Genomic DNA, 19,989 nt, shown 5'->3' with positions numbered 1-19,989 from the left:
CAGCTGATATTAATACAGCACTGCATTCATTCAGACTCTTGTTTTCTTTATACACACTTTTTAGCATATCATCCCCAGTTGAGATAAGTAGATCGCCACAAGTATCATGAAATTGTTAACTTGATTTAAGATAAACCCTTATAGAATGAACTGCACCTGGAATAGGTGATGTCTCTTTGTACCCAGGCATCATTACTCTGATGCTTTTCAAATTTATGAAAATGGCAGAGCCTATAGCGTCAACATTTCTACATCGACGGAAAGAGAGAGCGAACACAAAAAATAATACATTATTCTTTTTTAGTCCAATGAGGAAAGCGTCCGGTAGATATTTTGCAGGCAATAATCCTGATTGTCTTTTCCATTGAGAGCATAACAGCCATGTCTGCGTTGCATATACAGTGTACAACATGTGAGTGTACTGACTGAGGTATTTATATAGACAGTTGATATTGATGGATATATTTGGAGGCATGTTTGCCAGTCAAACACTACTTTGGCTTGTATTATATCCTCAAAGTCAGGACATCAGCTAGGAGTGTTTATCCACAATCTGTGTTTCTCACCGTCAGTGAGGATGTGTATGTAGCAGCTCAGGAGGCTGCTCAGTGTGTCCTCCAGATTGCAGTGACCCTCTTCAGCCTGCAGGGCTTCACTGATTGTCTCCTGTGATCGCTGGACTACCAGCATGGAAGACTTCACTGCAGCCAGGCAGGAGTACATCAGCTGAGCCTGGGCAATGTGGCGGCCTGCTAGACCCCTTGGAGAACAGCAGGGGGCGACAGAGACATACCGATCAACAGCAAGACACAAACCATGCACGTGTCAAATATCTAAATAAAACTGAGAAAATGCAACCAATCACCCAAAGAAACAACAGATTAATAGCAGTTATTTTGGTTGAATAAATTATATAGTAAGTTGTTTCTAAAAACTTGGGTAATAGCAAAGAAAAACCACATTCACTCCCAATAGTCCTCACTAGCCCTACGAAGTGTCAAGTATAAATATAATTAAAGATGTCAAAGAATATTTATTTTAACTTTTAATTCACATTATTTACACAAGTTGCCTTTGGCAATAAAATATGAGTTCTTTATTTTAGAAATAGGAATTACAAAATACGTCTCTGTACCTGTTCTGATGAAGGTATTGACTCAGTCCCTTGTGAAGAAACTGCAAAACTGTACAGAGGAGAAGAGAGACGATGAGGCTGAGGAAGAAAACAGTCTCCTCTCAAAATTAGACACTGAGGATGTACGAACACTAACCTTCAGGCAGCAGTTTGTTAATGCATCTCTCACCTGTGGATAAAGCATTTTGAAAGGGAAGATATTTATTTGACTTTGATAACAGCAGATTTAAGATTGATCGGATTATGTTTCTGATAAAAAGCCTAAAAAATCTGCAGTCAAGGAAAACATGAGCCACAGCCCTCTCACCAAGAGGGAAGCCATCCAAACAGGCAGTGATAGTGTCCACATCCTGTGGATATTTGTCTGAGCCTGAGTTGGACAGACAGTCAGACAAGCAGGAACACAAACAATCTACAGTTCGCTCCTGTAACCAGGCTGGTACTGAACCCAAAGCACTGAGGGTGAATAGAGAAAGAGAGAAAATATATAATTCATATAACTGTAATGTAAAATAAGGAAATTAGAGACAAGTTATGAACTAACAAGGTCCAAACTTACAGACAGGCAGCCCAACTAAAAATATGTTTTAAACACAAACATCTATGTTCTATTTTTAAGGCATTTAATAATATTATATGAAGTGAAAACAGAAACTGAAAATAAAGCAGGAACTGAATCAAGCTATTATTTATAAACACTGACATAGAGTCTGAAGTGTTGGTCATGGGTTTAGATTCTGGTATTTAGGATTTGGAACACAGTGGACTATTTCCTGCCTCCACAGGAAGTGGCCGTGGAAGCTCTCTGATAGGCTGTATACATCCATGTACAAACTGCTGTGTACCTGGCGATGGCTCGTCGTAGGGGGTTCTTGGCCAGCAGGGAGGTGAAGACCAGAGCCAGGGTGTGGAGACAGTTCTCCAGAAGAGCATCGTCTGGCTGCTCATCGCTCAGGGCCTCCAACTGGGCCCCTGCCTGATACGGTATGGACACACAACTCAGGACATACACTGTATGATAAGTCTTACAATACTAGCCTACTCAGGTCCAATCACTAAACAAGAAGTAAATTAACAACATGCATACACACTCATCCAGTATCTATACATCTTATCCTTTAAGGGTCAGATGTGGGTTGAAGCCAATCCCAGTTGACACTGCTCAAGGGGTGGGGCATAGCCTGGATGGGTTACCAGCATATCTCCGGACCAACATACAGACAAAAACAACCATTCACACACACATTCACACCTAAAAACCCCGAATTCGGACCAAAGACCTTCTGGCTGTGGTGTGGCTGCTGCTGCTAACCTTTTTTATCAGCTGGATCTGCTGCACTGGCTCCGTCAGCTCCAAACAGGACTGCAGGGTCTGGGCAATCTGTCTGATGCCATCTTCTCCACAATCCACAGACAGGGATGCTAAGAAAGACAAAAACACACAGTTCAATAATATAACACATGCAGTATAACGTGTAACGGAGGGCACACACACATGGACTGACAGAACTCTGTGCACACACTCACATGAGGTAACACATACAAGATCATTTACAAGACTTGTTTCCATGGCCACAGCTTTATTTTGCTCATCAGTGGTGTCATTACCTATCAGCTTGTGCAGGTTCTCCTCCTCCAACACCACAGCCTCCACTCTGGCTGTCTTCTTCTTCACCACCATGACTCTGTGCAAACGTTTCCATGAATCGCGAAAAAATCGATTAGATAGATAGATAGATAGATAGATAGATAGATAGATAGATAGATAGATAGATAGATAGATAGATAGATAGATAGATAGATAGATAGATAGATTACTTTATTCATCCCCGAAGGGAAATTAAGTCGCCATAGCAGCCGGTATATTTGAATACAATAAAATACAATACTATACAATAAAATAAAAAATATTGAGGTAGAAAGAATAAAAACAGAAACACAAGATAAATAGGTAGATAAGGTGCAGTGGCAAGATGATGGTAATAGTACTGATGATATGATGGTAATGTTATTGTTAGACAGTATATAAAAATAGTACAGTATATATAGTATATAATATAACATAATATATATTTATATATGATAGTAATTATACCAATATAATAGCAGAATATAGTAATAATGGCAACAACAGTATATGTAATAATAATAGTAAATATAATAATAATATGTACACATGTATAAATATGTGTACATAGACTTATACATACAAAGAATGATATGATATATAGTAGAGGTATAAATATAAGTATTTGACTATACAATAGATAATATAATATACTATGAGTGTAAGAATATGTAGACAGAGTGTGCAAAAGACAATATTATTGTATAGAATGATATATAATATCAATATGGTTTATATTAACACATATCACATATGATGTGAAGTAAGTGTTCCAGTATATGGAGCTGAGTGATGTACAGGGTTCACAGGGCAAGGAGACAGGTATATTTAGTGCAATCAATCAATTAAGTTCAGTTCAATCAATGTGAATGTATTCAGTGCATGTCAAGCATACAATTAGCTGCAACAGGGCTACACAACGAGGAACACAACTTGAAGGTTTGCATGAACTTATGGATTCTCACACCTGTCAAAAGTGAGAGGCTTCACATCTCAGATAAAAGATCAAATAACCACCTGATGTTTACAAACGATCCGTTTCTCTCTACATGACTCCCCCCAGCCCCTCCCTGTCTTTCTCTCGTTTTTTGCCTCATTAACAAACACGCACAGAGAACCTCATGTCCACACTTTCTCAGAGGTCTGACACTGTTCACTCTTTTGCATTTAGCATTTCACTTTTTACTTCACTTTTTATATCTTTTATCTTTTATATATTTTTATTCAGAAATGTTTATGTCAAAATAAATGTTACTTTGTATAAATATTGGTAAAAAGTGAGTAAATAAGAAGTAAACAGTGAGTAAATATATACTGGTTTCCTATTTTTTTATTGCTCTCCTATGTATGTTGTATTTATTGCGTTTTTATGTTTCTATGTTCATTGTATGCACCAATAACAAGAGCAAATACCTTGTATGTGTAAACGTATTTGGCAATAAAATACTTCTGATTCTGATCTCAGCTACAAGTCCTGCTGCTAACCCTGTGAGCTAACTCATGCTAGCTGTCCAGCTCTGGCTCTACGACCCAAGCTAAAGAGCAAGACACTCTTGGTAACACAAAAACATTACACACAGTAAACACGCAAAGAGTCTAACTGAGTAATACAGGTGTGAAATGAAATAGAACCAGTTATCACCTCAGATGAACATGTGGTGTAGTTGGAGTCTGTTTGCCTCAGCTGGTTACTGTAACCAGTGTCAAGCTGATGGTTAAAAGTTAAAACGCTTCCTTTTCCGGTAAAATGTCTTTCAAAATAAAGTGTACTATATCTAGCAACCTAATGAAATGCAGTTGATGTTTATATTTCGATGATATTTATATTCTTTATTTGATTACACAGTTATGTGAAAGTATGTGGTACAAAACATGTGGTTTAACATAGTGTAATACAGTGGTTCTCAAATGGGGGTACTTGTACCCCTGGGGGGACGTGAAGGCACTCCAGGGGGTACTTGAGATAAATGTATATATTTAAAATTAGCATCCATTGAAAAATCCTTTAAAAATAGTTGTTTAATAAGTGTAAGTTCATAAACTGAATAGTATATTCAGTAGGCTATTAATTTTCCTTATCCTAAAAAAACAAGACCCATTAACTATTTTTATTTCCAAGTAGTTCAAGAGAGACCACTACAAATGAGCAATGTTATGCACATGGATGGAGTTGTAAATGTTTTGTTGATGTATTCTAAAATGTTTGAAATTTGAAAGTGTAGTTACAAAGTTTAATAAATCAGACACAGCGAAACCAAAAAATGCTTTGCGCTGGTTAGGGGGTACTTGGCTGAAAAAAAAATTCACAGGGGGTACATCTCTGAATAAAGGTTGAGAACCACTGGTGTAATACATATTTGTATAATGTAAAGCTTTTACTTTGAAGCCATGCTGTATGAGCTTCTGGTTTTAGTCTCGTTATTTTGACACAACCAGGATCCATGCCGCACGCAGGGGAAACGTCACTTCCGACGGACTGCAACAGCCCCGCCCACAGAGGCCGAGCTGTCCGTAAAGTAGCGCTCCATGTTTCTATTGGTGGAAATCACACGTCAGTCAAAATCGGTCTTCGTGGTTAAGCTGCGCAGAGAAACGCCCATCTTGCCTGCCATTGGCCACCCGTTATGAGGCCACGCCCTCCCGTTCCGACCCGTTCCTAACTTTGTTGCGTGAGCTGGAATGAAAAACCTGAGAAAACTGAACCATTCACCGCGTTTATTCAAGGTTTCCTCACAGGACTCAGGATAAAATACATGTAAACACGGGAGTGGACATGACGTGACGTCAGCCGGACACTTCTGCGTCAATATCGTCTAGGGTAAGATGTTTTTTATATATATATATTTAATAGGAAACGATGGAGGGTGACCGTTTTATCTAATGAGTTCTCAAAGTGAGAATGATTTAACGTTGTTATTGACTCACTCGTGGGTAAAGTTCAGACTAAACATTTGTAACCGAACGTTTTTACAGAGTAACAGTGATATGAAAACAATTGTTAAGTTGACCACACTCACTGCTTCCTAAGGAAATGAAGTGGTTCTATGTTTGTCTTTTGGTAGCTGGTGTTATGATTTAGAATAGAAAGCCTACAATTTGTCTGTTTGTTTTATGGTTAAATACACAATCCATCCGGTGGGTTATGTATTTAATTCTATTTCAGTGTAACACATGGGGGGGTCTCACCATGTTTTATTATAGTCTATATAAATCCAGTTTAAAAACTCCACAATAGAAACCAATGAGGGCATCATTGTTGACTTCTCTACCTCAGTTTATTGTCTTTCTCCATCTTTCAGCCCTGAGCGAGAACCATCACCCTCAGTAAATCATTTCTATGACTGCATTAATGTTTGTTCTAAAACAATGTGTCCTATAACTCGTATAATCAATGAGGCTTCACATCTGAACACTCAAACGTTTTTTGAGGGGGGTGGGGAGGAACTTATAAGGAGCGACTTGTTATACCTTATAATACACATGCCCTAATTGTTTTTGCATAGTTTATTTCCCAGTGAGAGGTGTATCCTCTTCACGCAATTTAAACCTCATTTTAAAACCGTTAACAGCAGGTAGCAGGGTCTTTAAATCCTGAATGGCTGCAGCACGCCTCCACACCAAAACACAGGGATGTGCTCACACAGCACATTCTGCTTCACTGTCTCTGTGCACTGACTTTACTCAGGAAGTGAGAGTGAGAGTGAATCATGGACAGAATAACAAAGGGGTCAGGGGTTAACTGGTGTTTAATGTTTTCCACCAACTACCTCCTTTAATCACCACTGTGAAGAAGAGAGAAATTCTACACGGATTCGTATTCTCCAAGATAAGGACACATGAGCGAAGTCACCTCTCACAACATCCACCGTTGCAGCAAACCAAAATAAATACAATAAAAAATACAACCTTATAATAAAATCACAATATCAAATTCTGTTTAAGAGGATTATAATTTGATAATATATGAGAATCCATCAGCTAAAACCTTATGGGGTGTTACAATGATACTGTTACCTTAAAGCAACACTGTGTAACTTTTACTGCTGAGCAACAGCGCCCTCTGCAGCCACACACTGTGATTAATTCTGTTGGGCTCTGTTTCAGAGCGATTAAGGGGTTTTCAAATCAAGGAAAAACAGAGACTATCAATCTCTTGAGTAGAGCTATGACCGCATTTTCTAATTCACTGAACTGCGGATATTACCCATGATCCCCGGCTTCCTGAACCAGAAGAGCTGCTGCTGTCACAAATCCACCAAGCTGTGTTTAGAATTCCTCATATTTTAACAGTGTCCTCGCTGAATATTGGAGCTGAACGCTGATTTATAATTCAGCTCCTTTTAAGCAGCAGCGGAGGAAGTACATTTTACTTGGGTAAAAGTGCAAGCAAATAGAAAATAATGTTTAATGTAGTGGAGTAGACCAGGGGTCTTCAACGTTTTTCAGGCCAAGGACCCCCAAACAGGTGGAGAGATGGAGCAGGGACCCCCTACTATATATGTTGTATAAAATTGTGTTTTATATTAAACATAACTACCCTGATATTGTGCATTCAATACTAAGCTATTCAAATATTACACGGGTTTATATATTAAAGTTTTTAATTTAAACATGTGCAAGGTACAGGGTGGCCATGCCACTGCCATTTATAAACATACGGAAAGTATTCAGACCCCTTTAAATAGTTCACTCTGTTTCATTGCACCCATTTGCTAAAATCAAAAAAGTTCATTTTATTTCTCATTAATGTACACTCAGCACCCCATCTTGACAGAAAAAAACAGAAATGTAGAAATTTTTGCAAATTTATTAAAAAAGAAAAACTGAAATATCACATGGTCATAGTAGACAGTTCAGATATTTGCTGATAAATGCAATGGTTTAAAAGTTAAAAAAAATACCTTTAATTAAATCTAGTGAAGTACATATACATAAAAAAGGCTCCCACATTAATGAAGGAAATGTACTGTTTTACATTTACTGCTTTAAGTCTTTTTAACTGATCTACGGTTCAGCTTGTTCTGAGTCTGATTCTGACCATTATAGCGGCTGTGGCTCAGAGGATAGAGCGGGTCGTCCTCAAACCAGAGCGTCACAGGTTAAATCCCATGTCTTCCCATAGATGCACTGCATGAATGGGTGAATAGGTGAATTGTAATAAACATTACTGTAAAGTGCTTTGATTGGTCTTCTAGACTAGAAGAAGTGCTATATAAATACACACCAATTATCCATCAGTTACACATTTCTCACAGGAGATTGTACGCACTCACCAAAGTTACATACAACAAGAACAGACATTCATGTGGAGGAGTGGGAATCATTTAAGGTGAAAAGTTTGTTGACAAAGTTGCCCAATTTATCATATTTTAAAGTAGCCTCTACTTGTACTATTAACTGAGTACTACCATATAAAAAATAGTTTCCTTATGAAATCATTTTATACAGGTATGTGTAGGCCTTGTCCTCATGTTATAAGTCATATTAAATTCCTTGCATTTTGCTCTTTATGTTGTTTTGTTTGGCGACAGCCTCTTTTTTTCTTGTGTTTACCGCAGCAAACAAGCAGCAGAACTAAGCCTGTTGAAACCAGTTTACTGCCTCCCTCCACACATGTTTGTGAGGAGACAAGTCGGGTAATTAGAGGTTATAACATGGAAGAGAAACCCAGACTTTCTATCCTCCTCCTCCTCTTCCTATCCTTCATCTGAGATCCCCGTATCTCTCTCCCTCTTTTTCTCTCTCACTCACTCGCTCTTCATCACTTTATATACCGGCTGTTTTTTCCCTGAAAAACCTGATGTAAGTCTGGCACCAAGGGAAGGTACCGAGGTGTTTTGGAGGAACAGTAGTGTTTTACTGTTTGGCAAATTAAATGTGATAAAACCAATGCCCTCCCTGGTCCAACTGGACTCGACCCTGGAATATTTCAGGGGGTTGGCTGGTGGCGGAGCGTCTGTACAACAACAACAAACCCTTTGTGTGTCTGTGTGTAGGTGTGTTTATCAGATATGGTCCAGTTACTGTTTTTACATGTGGTGCAAAGAACGAAACCTGAATTCACTTCAAATTGAAATCTCAAACAGAATCTCTTTGTAATATGAACACAAGCGTGTGTCAGTCCTCTATGGGTCTCCCAGAAAATAAAGACAAGCAGTTCTTCATACTACAGAGTAGCCTTTGAGCAAAACTCTGAATCCCAACCCAGCTTCACGGGTGGTTGTCTCTTGCTGACCCTGATCTCTCATCTCCTTCAAGAGGAGGAAATGAAAAAGCGGATTTTCCCACAGGAAGCCTCCAGGAGATTGGTTGTATTAATATGTACATATATTGACTCTCTCTCTCTCTCTCGCTCACTGCTACTGTGTGTTACAGAGGGTCGGCCGGTATGGCGGATGGGGAGGAGGCCATGAGCCAGGAGGACTGGAAGGAGAAGTGTATGGTGCTGGAGGCGCTGCTCATGAAGTTCAGAGTGCAGATCATCAGGATTCGAGAGCTCACCGCCGACAAAGTTGGTTCAAGTAAACTCTTTCTATTCTGTTTATCACGTAACGACAAAACTCATCAACAGGGAGATGGTGGTGGGGAGAGGAACGAGATAATGATTGAAATGGTGCCAATTTGAATTTGGTGATGGTGAGAGGAAGTAGACGTTAAAGCTGCTGCTCAGCTGGGAGGCCTATACTGTAGGGGGTGTGTTCCATTTAGTTTAAGTGGCTCCTCTTCTCTTCCTCACACTACTACATGTTTCCTAAACAAGGATGCAAGCGATTGATGTGAAGTAGTTGAGAGGATGGAGTTAGTTTCACTTCGCTAATTACAGCATCACATTTAGGAATCTTAAATCAGAGCAGACAACCATTCTGTAAAAACAAATTTTTTATTGGAAAATGACGGACGCCTGATGACTTCTGTTCACTGTACGTCATTCAAAACTGAAAGAACAGGACACAGATGTGAAAGAGAGAAAAAACATATAATTGCTCTAAATAAAACCAGTAATTGGTTTCTGAAAGGCAGAGAAAGTAAGTGTGTGCAGATGTGTAGGATAAATATCTGATACCAATAAGCACTTGAAACAGGATGTAAGAATAGACAAAGACAATGAAAGTGTTCTGGCTCATAAAGAAAAGGCAGATAATGTTGAGTAATGATTCAGAATCAACTGATCATTTGCTGAATAACAGTAGATCCACTGTTGGTGCCGTTAAGCATGTTTCCATGGGTAGTTAAACCCACTGTGTTGCAATCATGCTGCAATATTCATTTTTATTATACTGTTTCCACAAGAGCCAGCTGTTGCACGATCAGATCAAACAGCCAATCACTGAGCTGATTCCTCGAGCTCCCGCTGAGCAGAAACTCAAACCTCTGCTCATGTTGTTTGATGGGGAAGAGGTGGGAAGATTTGGCCATGGCACCGCAGATGATGTTAATATTTAAAAATCACCCAACATGTGGTCCTCATCAGTAGAGGAAGACAACCACGTTCAGACGGAGCGATGCGGTGCCTCTGGTGGGGGGGCAGAGCCGCCCGTCCCTCCCAGCCGGCCGACACTGGGTCGGCCCAAACTGTTCAGTGGCCTAGATCTGAAGCCGCTCTCCAGGGATGCTGATTAGAGCTCTAATGTAAACAGCAGTCTGACCGCAGGGCTCCGCCACGCACTGCATGCTGGGACTGACCCAGCTCCAGTCAATTACAGAGTCAAAGTAAGCTCAGCTGGACTGCAAAACAAACTCCTGGAGAGACTTGGAAGACAGACTGGCTCTGGTGGGTTTGTGCTGCCCATGTACCACATGTGAAAGTCCTTATTTTTGGCCTTATCCATCCCGTTTGACAGGTTGAATTTGAGACGAATTTTCCACTCAGGGTCGTAAAATACGCCATTAAATGCAAGAGCAGCACACAGTGTAACACATGTAGTGTTATATGCAGTAATTCAGCTTCAACAGTTTCTACCACAGAAGTGTTTACTAAATCTTCTCTTCATCTCAGTTGCCTTTTCTTTCTTCTGTTAAAAAATCTGCATTATGCCTCCACCACTAAACTGATGCCCTCAGTACACTGTATGATGTGTTTTTTAGAACCATAGAAATTCCCACTAAAGAAGCTTGGATTTTTTTATTTCTGATCTGAAGAATTCTAGTTGTATATGAATTTGACTATTGCTGCTTTCAGACATGCACTGAAGTCCGGACGTTTTCTGAAATCTTTTGCGGAGAACGCAAATGTCCAAGTTCGTTCCTCCGTAAATGTTCCAGAACCTTTCCTGCCGGTTCCCCTAAGGCAGACTGAGTCCATGTGAGAATACAGCAGGAAAGTGTGTGGAACATTCATGGGAGGGAGGCGTGTTGATGATGTTTCTAACACGCAACAGACTCGGAACTGAAGGAAAAGAGGAAAAGAGATGTCATACACGTCAAAGACAAATTAAAACTTGGAAAGACAACAAGATTTTGATAACGGCCAACCTTACTGTTGTTGTGGAGTCGCGTTCTTCATATGTTAAAGGTTTAGTGAGTAGAATCTAGTGACATCTAATGGTGAACTTGCATGTTGCAGCTGAATACCCCTCACGTCACCCTTCCCTTCCAAACACGAAAGAGAACCTGTGGCAGTCTGCAGTTGTAATAAAAAATTAAAAGGTAGTTTGTCCAGTTTGGTCTACTGTAAAAACATGGCAGCCTCAGTAGAGAGGGACTACTTCCGATGTCAATATAAAGTATTTAAATAAATGGGGCCATTGTAGGGTAAAGAAAACAATGATTCATACAATGTAGATGATTACACACTAGAGAAAACATTTCCTATTCCATTTCTGCCCTTAGATCCATTTCACCTAAATCTCACACACTGAAACTTTAAAATCGACCTGTGGAAAATGTCGGGACTTTCATAGGCCTTCATGTCTGAAAACAGTTTATATCTCTCATCCAGGAAGCACATCATTAATTATTGAGTGTAGCATCTGCGTCACACCAGAGTGGATTCATTGTATCGCCTCCAATGGAAAAACAGGCTACTAATACTACTGCTTGCTTTCCATTACGTCAGAGATGGATAAAGCTGATTGGACGTATCCATTTGAAAAACAGGCCATAGTTTTGACTCTGGCGAGTTTGTTATTGAATGACCCGTCACCTTGTGCTCACTGACCTCCTGATGCCATGAGCTCATCATGCTAACATCCAGACCCCTGCTGATGTTTTCCCTCTCTGGCTCCCACCGCCTCAGCCAGAGCTTGTTGTTTTTAAAGCCGTTGCGTGGGCGAATGTACGTCACAGCAAATTCCCCCCTAATGTCTCACTGCGGAGGTGGGCTCATGATAGGATGAAGAGGCGTTCTGTGGAGGTGGTCCAGGCCTCCAGTGCTGAGAAGGACCCAGGAGGTTGGTGTCTATTCATTGATGCAACAGCAGCAGCATTAGTGCACTTTACATCTGCAGGTGGCGTTCAGTGCAGATAATGTGAGAGAGCTCAAAGATCCAATAGTATTAATAAAAAAAGGTGTTTGAAATTAAATACGTTATCATTATTTTGACCTAAATTATACTTTTATGTCGTGTAACAGATTTACAGCGGATTTTTTTTCTAAAGGGGCCAACATTTATACAGAGGGGGAAGGTATATGGCCAACATCCATGCCCATTTCCTGATTATTTTTTAACTATTTATATATATATATATATATATATATATATATATTCAAATGATAGAAAATAGAAATTCTTAACAAATTGTCATATTTTTTTTTTTTTTTTGTTAGTAAATTACTCATTTATTTAAAAAACAAAACTTTATTGGACTTTGTTTATATTGTCTGTAGTGACAGTAACCTCTTTATTCCTTTAAAAATCTAAAACTGTTTGTTGTCTTCTATAATCGTACTATTTCCAAACAATGAATGTTCGCTATCGAAAGTAATTTTGAATTCTAAATGTATCTGCCTTAGCTGAACTGCATGACTCCAGCTGGACTTGGCATATTGCTGAAATCCTCGAAAGCCGGAGCAAGGGGACCGAGATGGAAGGAGGGGTAGAAAAAAAATGGGGAAAAAAGGAAGATTGAGCTGCTCCACGGAAGGAAATACACACGCATGAAATAAGTGTTCATGCGTGTGTTGCACAGGAAGTGAGTCTGCAAGTGAGTCTGTTAGTAACTCTGTGTGCGTTTGTGCTTGTGTAAAAAAGACCAGTTTGAATTCACTGTTGACTTGTATTTCGGGACGTGAAAAGTGACGTTTTCTGTGTGTGTGTGTGTATGTGTGTGTGTGTGTGTGTGTGTGTGTGTGTGTGTGTGTGTGTGTGTGTGTGTGTGTGTGTGTGTGTGTGTGTGTGTGTGTGTGTGTGTGGTGGGCGGGGGGGACGTTGGTTTTGGCCAGCGGGGGCCTCCAGCTGTAACACTGGGCCACACATCTCTTGGTGGAGACAAAGAGGCTGTGTGTGCTATATTTTCTGATTCTGTCAGCCGTCCTGCTTCCGACCTGACACGCTCACTCACATATAAAAAAAATATATAAAAAATCTATCTGGTGGAATGCAAACTAGAAATGGAAAGATTCCAGCCCTTAAATGCTGCCTTGATTTATCATCATCTTGATTTATTTCCAATAACAGCAGAGGGTTTAGCTGTCCAATGAGTTGCTGTAGTGTGAATTTACAGCAGCAGGGCATTGTTTATTGTGCGTTCATGTGGTGTTGGTACATCAACTTAGAAACTCAGTTGCGTCATTACTTATAAACGTTATTTTACAATCAGCTCTAAATAGTAGCTTAATGTCAACTTGTCAAATGTTACACTTATCTCACTTGCAAGCTGCACGTCCATCTCTTAAAATCACCTAACGCATTATTTAGCCAATACAGACATTTTTATGATTAATGTGCATATGTTTTAAATTATTAAAGCCTGACAATTTAAAATTATTAAAGTTGTCAGGCAAACAGCATTCAGCAGCATTGTGACATCATCGGCTATTGATCAATAAGATACCTGTCAGTGAAATTAGACAAGACCCCCCTAAGGTGACATTTTTGAATTACTATGTGAACAAATTCAGTATTCATACATGGACCCAAGGTGTTATCTAAGCATTTTAAGCACATAAATACTATACTTTTTTTTAACCTGCACATGAACACACCTAAACACCACAACCTTACAACAAATTAGACCTTCTGAGGAGCATGTGAATCCACAGTTAACTCAAAATAAATTGCATTACAGTTCATAATGAAGGAACAATGTGACTCTGTGATGTGCTGGTAATAGATTTGTGCGACGGAGCAATGAGTCAATACATCATGCTTCAGATACACACACCATATTCATTCATTGGTGTGGAAACACTAAGAAGCAAAGAGAATATCTGACCTATCATGTAGATAGGAAGCCAAAAACACACTGACACACAAAATGCACACACAAATTGTTGCGCCCCACAATTGAATGGCCATATGGGGCATACAACATGTAAGATCACTGGCCACCATTGACACAAATCAACAACACAAAGCCTTTTAAACATTCCAAACCTTGGGATTTATTCACATCAAATGAATAAGTACACACAATGTTACAATTTCCATTAAAACCAGCAGTCCCCAAACTGGAGGCCTCTCCTCATTTTACTTGACAGTGTTACCTCACCAATCAGTCACTGATCAGTCATTGATAACAGATTTAAAAAAAGGGACAAAGTTACAGTTACACATATGGCCATAACGATAAGTCAAGTTTATTTTTACAACATTTGGACACCAGTCATTAAAAGTTACGATTAAAACAAAGGAAAACACATAAGGCACCAGATAAAATGTACAAAAGGAGCAGATTAAAGACATACCATAAAAAAAACTACATTACCCATCTTAACACTTTTTTAAATAGTTTACAGAGTCTCAAGCTTGATTCTCCCGAAGGTTTGGGGAATCCCCACTGGAACATCTGTCCACACTGTACATACAGTAGACTCAAACCAAAACCACAAGTGGTGCATTGACATATTCTAGTTCAGTCTTCCATTCGGACTGATTCCACATTTAGAAAGAAACAGAGCCCCCGCCCATGTTGTAGGCGAGGTTTCCTGGTTATACTGGTCACACTCAACAGGTTCAAAGTGCATCGCCAGGATCGCCCGAAAATCCAGAAGTGGCAAAAGCACACAAATTCTTTACTCAAGTAGAAGTGCAGTAACTTGTGTTAAAAATGACTCAAGTAAAAGTGTAAGTACTGATTGAACCTCTTTACTCAAGTAGATATATTTATGTATGAAGGTTCCAAAATGTACTCAAAGTATAAAAGTAAAAAGTGTCCGACGGCCATTTCTACGGCTGTATCTGTGCAAAGAAAATTGAGAATTGACTATTTAGCTTAAACAGGGTTAAAGCAAGAAAACATTTGTGAGCAATGAAAAATGATCCAGGAGGAAATGTTTACCATGTACTGAATGAAGTATTCTTAATTTAAAGAAGGCCAGTGATGGGGAATGAATCATTGTGGTCGACGTCAGCAATGTTCGCTGATTATCCACATTCTTCCACATTGTTAGGGACAAATGCTCTTGGATACTCAACAAGAAATCATCTTTTCTGTCCATTTAGGTTGAATTGTCTTGATGTTGGGAAGGCGGTGCTTGATGGAGAAGAGTTTAAAAAAAGGATAATTCCTCTAATGCACATTCAAGTAAAAGTAACAAGCCCGTTTTTAAAATCTAAAGTAGATAGATAGATAGATGGATAGATAGATAGATTACTTTATTCATCCCCGAAGGGAAACTAAGTCGTCATAGCAGCCGGTATATTTGAATACAATACAATAAAATACAATAGAATAAAATAAAAAATATTGAGGTAGAAAGAATAAAAAACAGAAACACAAGATAAATAGGTAGATAAGGTGCAGTGGCAAGATGATGGTAATAGTACTGATGATATGATGGTAATGTTATTGTTAGACATTATATAAAAATAGAACAGTATATATAGTATATAATATAACATAATATATATTTATATATGATAGTAATTATACCAATATAATAGCAGTATATAGTAATAATGGCAGCAACAGTATATAAAATAATAATAGTAAATATAATAAAAATAATAATAATAATAATAATAATAACATGTACACATGTATAAATTATGTTTATAGACTTATATATACAAAGAATATACAAAGAGTATAAAGTATGTAGGGGGTAAAAGTAATGTGTCAACACACAAAGTTGAGATATCTGAGAAATCTACTCAAGTACAGTAACAAAGTATTTGTATACACATACACACACACACACTATGCTACTCCGGGGAGCACATTCTGCTGAGAGTCAGTCCTGACTGTAGCTATATGTGACGGATGTATATGGTGTTGAACCTGTGTAATTGCAGGTAAACACTGAGGGTCACAGTGGCTACAGAGAGAGGCTTTGTGAGCTGGCTGTCTGGCTGCGGACGGAGCGATGGGGGAGGGATGGATGGAGTTCAGTGGGAGGTTGGCCACAGAGCGCCAGTTGTGGAATTCCAGGAATGGAAGTTGGATCTGAGGAGGGAATTGAGTGCAGAGGTGATGGAGCATTGTTCGGAGGTTACGAGGGGGGCTGAGGTATAGAGGTCACGCGTGTGTGAGTGTGTCAGGCAGTGAAGCAGGAGTATATTACTAAAAGAGCGTATGTTCATCTGAAAATGACCACAACCTAAACCTTAACCCCCTCATTGGTCATCTAGAGCTACCCAGGATGTGATGTACACACCCAGACCAGACTGGTCCTATATATTTATAATCCGCAAAACACACACACACACACACACACACTTGCAGGCAGGGTCGTGTACACTGGAGAATATCTTTATTATTAGATTGTGTTTATGGCTTTTTCTATGTTGTTATGTCTGGTGTGTGTATGAGACAGCGTGTGTGTCGTCTCCAGCTGTATAGAATATGTGCCTTGTAATTAACAAGCTCTTCTCTGCCAAATGCTATATCTGTTCCCCAGAGAGGCACATGTGGCTTGTGGTACAGCACATGATCTATATAGGGAAGAAAAGAAGGAGAGAGAGTGAAAGAGAGAGAGATTGGGAGACATTAACCTTTTTCATGTTTGCTTTTGATCAGAACTTAAAGTGAAAGTGATCTGTGTGTGTGTGTGTGTGTTTCTGTGGTTCGTACCATGAATGGATCAGGAGCTTCACACACAGGAGTCATGTGTCCATCTAATTGTTATTTTTTGTCATTTCAGTGCAGTTTTTATCAGCGCAAAGAGGAGGAAATTTGCCACGATATCGTCAAAGCCTGACGTGAACTCACTCAGATTCCACCAGCATGATACATTTCATTTAAAAAAAATGGCACTGGAATGACAAGTGGAACAGTGGCTGCATTAAAGGGTTCCACTTTGCTCCAGAAAGCGCTGTGCAGTGGAAAGAGTGTGAGTCTGTGGCAGGGTGTGGTTGCGTTCAGAGACTGAGCTGGGTCCAGTGCTGCTGCCCTCTGGAAGTGAGCAGTGAGACCACATACACGTTTTACTCTTCACAGTTTGGATATGAAGCAAAACCAGCATCTGCATTAGCTAATTTAAATACTGATATTTTTCATTTAAACAGTGTGTGTAAGGGAAATACTCTGAATCTCAGTAGCTGGCAACATCATAGTCCATAAGATTTTGGTCGTAAGTCATTTTCCACATCTGAAACACTGTACTGGAGTCAAAATAGTTGGAAAACTGAATTGCTGCTAGGAACTTGGGTGGAGAAAGGAATGCAAAAAAAACTTAATGAAACCAGAAGTTTTTTAAAATAAATAGAAAATCATTTATTTTAAATTTAGTCTTAAATATTTCATCTGCAGTACTATAAGTCATAAATGTTTTCTATCTGTTATGCACATCTATAAACTAAAAGGATTTTCTTCAGCCAGCACTGTCACACTTATATGTAACTACAGCTACCAAGCTCCTCAGCCCGTGATGGACTGGTGTCAGCTTTTAGTGCAGACTGCTGCTTATTCATGCCCTGGTTTTGTTAATATAATAATCAATGTAATTAGGGATTTTTTTTATATACAAGCTGTGTAAAACAAATTTATCACACAGTTGTATTTTGACGAACTACATTTTTACAGATTCTGTATCAATTCTCCAAAACACTGTGTTGATTTTTAATTAATAGTGAGTAGAGGATTCATGGCACTGATTCATTTTGTGTTGTTTATAAACCTCCCACCACTAGATAACAGCGATGTAATGAATCTTCAACCACTCGACACTTGCAATGCGATGGAGCAACATATTTTATACATATGGTGATGTATTTGATACACTGTGTTTTCTAACCCCCTGTATCATGATATGCATCATATTGCCAGACATAGTAATAGATAATTGTACAACAGCTTGTCACTATACTGTTATTTAAACATACTCACACATTCAGAAGAATTACGATGATTAATAAATATTTTGATAGTTATATTAAATTACATTCCAAAGTCACATATTTAACTTTAATTACCTCCGACGTGTGTTATAAACCACTGTCTGTAGAAGTGTTGTATAGGTGAATGTGGCTTGTACTGTAAATTGCACAGTACTGAGTGCAACATGATATTGAATTGTCAGTTCCATTGGGTGTGTCCAGTACATTGATATGATTATAGGCTTTATTTATTGATTTATTGAATCTGCTTTGTCAGTTTAAGGGACCTGGTGTGTTTCGGTTACTGGGACACCTAATCAACATCAGTGATATTTATTCACCTTTGCTTTTCCTGCTGCCAAAAGTCAGAATACCTGGTGTGAAAGTGAAAATGAAAGATAAACTATTATCTTGTCTGGTTTAACCTGTGAATCTGTCTTTAAGTTAAGGTTTTCTTGCAGCACATACAGTATATTTTCTCATCTGGCTCAGTTTGAAACCTTATTGATAAGAAAACATTTCACTTAAAATATACTTTGACAAAATAAGACAATTATAATAAAGTGAATGCCACCCGGGAGATCAGAAGCCATATTTCTTTCTCTACGTAAAAGAATTGGGGTAAATAAGTTCATATTTATGTCAAATTGAGAATAGTTCACCTTATTCATCATCTACCTTCAGCCCTGTTGTCAGCAACATCTGATTCTCTGGTTTGTCAGCCATCTTCCCTAAAGGGTTCGTTACAAGTTTGTCTCTAATTTAGTCTCATTTGCACGTGTCTGTATATTTGCACATGCACTGAAGCAGAATATTCCGACCGCGGTGGTTGTAGAACTCCTTCACTGAGACATTCCGACATGTTTTCCTCCATAAGGCCACTGAGGTTTCAGAGTCTCTCCTCAGAAGACACTGGTTTCTCTGCTGCTTCCGCCACTTTGAGCCGCGGTATTTCAGAGGAATGTTGTCTCATAAAGTCATCGCTCTCCTCCACTCCCACGTTCTTTATTTTTTTATCCTTGGGTGTGTCCTGTGTGTGCCACTATCTGTCTGTGTAACCCCTGTATGTGTGTGTGCGTACCTGTGTCTTGTAGCCTGTGTGTGAAAGCCGCGTGACCTTTTGGTGTTGCTGCAGTTTTAACACACTAGTTCCAGGTTCTGCTTGCTCTGATCCTCGTGCACAAAGAGCTGGTTGTGTGTGTATAGATGTGACACCTCATCATCATTATGGAGCCGGTTATAGGTTTTACATGCTGCAAGGCAACTGCATCCTCAGCTCTGAGACACAAGCAGGAATGGATGTAAACAAATTCATAACCAAGAAGAAGTGGTGGCCTCGTCTTAGCAATGCACTCTGAACTGGATTCTACATTACAAGAGCTTTTGCATTTTATATTTGGAGACAACTGCTGAGCTATTTTACAGCACAATTCTTGTTATGCCTCCATGCCAGCAGCAGCCGTGGCCATAGGCTTTATGTTGTTGGTTTTATAATTTATTTTTAAAGAAACAAAGATACAATGAAACTTACATACATAAAACGAACAAACAAAAAAACTAAAAAACTAAAATTTGGTCACATATACATTTATACTGATGGTACACTGATGAAGATAAATGTCAATTCACACAGTAACAGATCAGTGATGATCCTGTGAGGTTAAAAACACAATACATTTTTCCCAATACTGCAAATATTTGTCAAACCGTAGATTCAGCGAAAAAAACATTCTCTCCATATTTTGAATATCAGTTACAGTATCTATCCAGTCAGTCTCTGTTGGGGGTTCGGCCTGTAGCCATTTTCGTCT

At 39.0% G+C, this 19,989-nt stretch overlaps 2 protein-coding genes across 2 annotated transcripts in view; one reads left to right on the top strand and one right to left on the bottom strand.

Annotated features, from left to right (window-relative positions):
• Positions 1–4,452, bottom strand: part of thada (THADA armadillo repeat containing) — a 110,074-nt gene extending 105,622 nt beyond the window's left edge. The window contains exons 1-8 of the mRNA XM_061087843.1: positions 4,405–4,452; positions 2,744–2,820; positions 2,448–2,557; positions 1,981–2,111; positions 1,443–1,591; positions 1,272–1,304; positions 1,136–1,184; positions 567–760 (exon numbers count right to left, since the gene is read on the bottom strand). Coding sequence (XP_060943826.1) covers positions 567–760; positions 1,136–1,184; positions 1,272–1,304; positions 1,443–1,591; positions 1,981–2,111; positions 2,448–2,557; positions 2,744–2,816 — 739 coding nt within the window. The 5' untranslated portion in view covers positions 2,817–2,820; positions 4,405–4,452. The remainder of the gene's footprint in view (positions 1–566; positions 761–1,135; positions 1,185–1,271; positions 1,305–1,442; positions 1,592–1,980; positions 2,112–2,447; positions 2,558–2,743; positions 2,821–4,404) is intronic.
• Positions 4,453–5,526: 1,074 nt separating this feature from the next.
• plekhh2 (pleckstrin homology domain containing, family H (with MyTH4 domain) member 2) overlaps positions 5,527–19,989 on the top strand; it is a 37,984-nt gene continuing 23,521 nt past the window's right edge. Inside the window, exons 1-2 of the mRNA XM_061087451.1 lie at positions 5,527–5,580; positions 9,138–9,273. Coding sequence (XP_060943434.1) covers positions 9,151–9,273 — 123 coding nt within the window. The 5' untranslated portion in view covers positions 5,527–5,580; positions 9,138–9,150. The remainder of the gene's footprint in view (positions 5,581–9,137; positions 9,274–19,989) is intronic.

Source organism: Limanda limanda, chromosome 15, assembly GCF_963576545.1.
Source record: "Limanda limanda chromosome 15, fLimLim1.1, whole genome shotgun sequence".
Taxonomy (NCBI): Eukaryota; Metazoa; Chordata; class Actinopteri; order Pleuronectiformes; family Pleuronectidae; genus Limanda; species Limanda limanda.
Note: the sequence above shows the minus strand (reverse complement) of the source record. Positions and strands in the feature narration are given on the sequence as shown.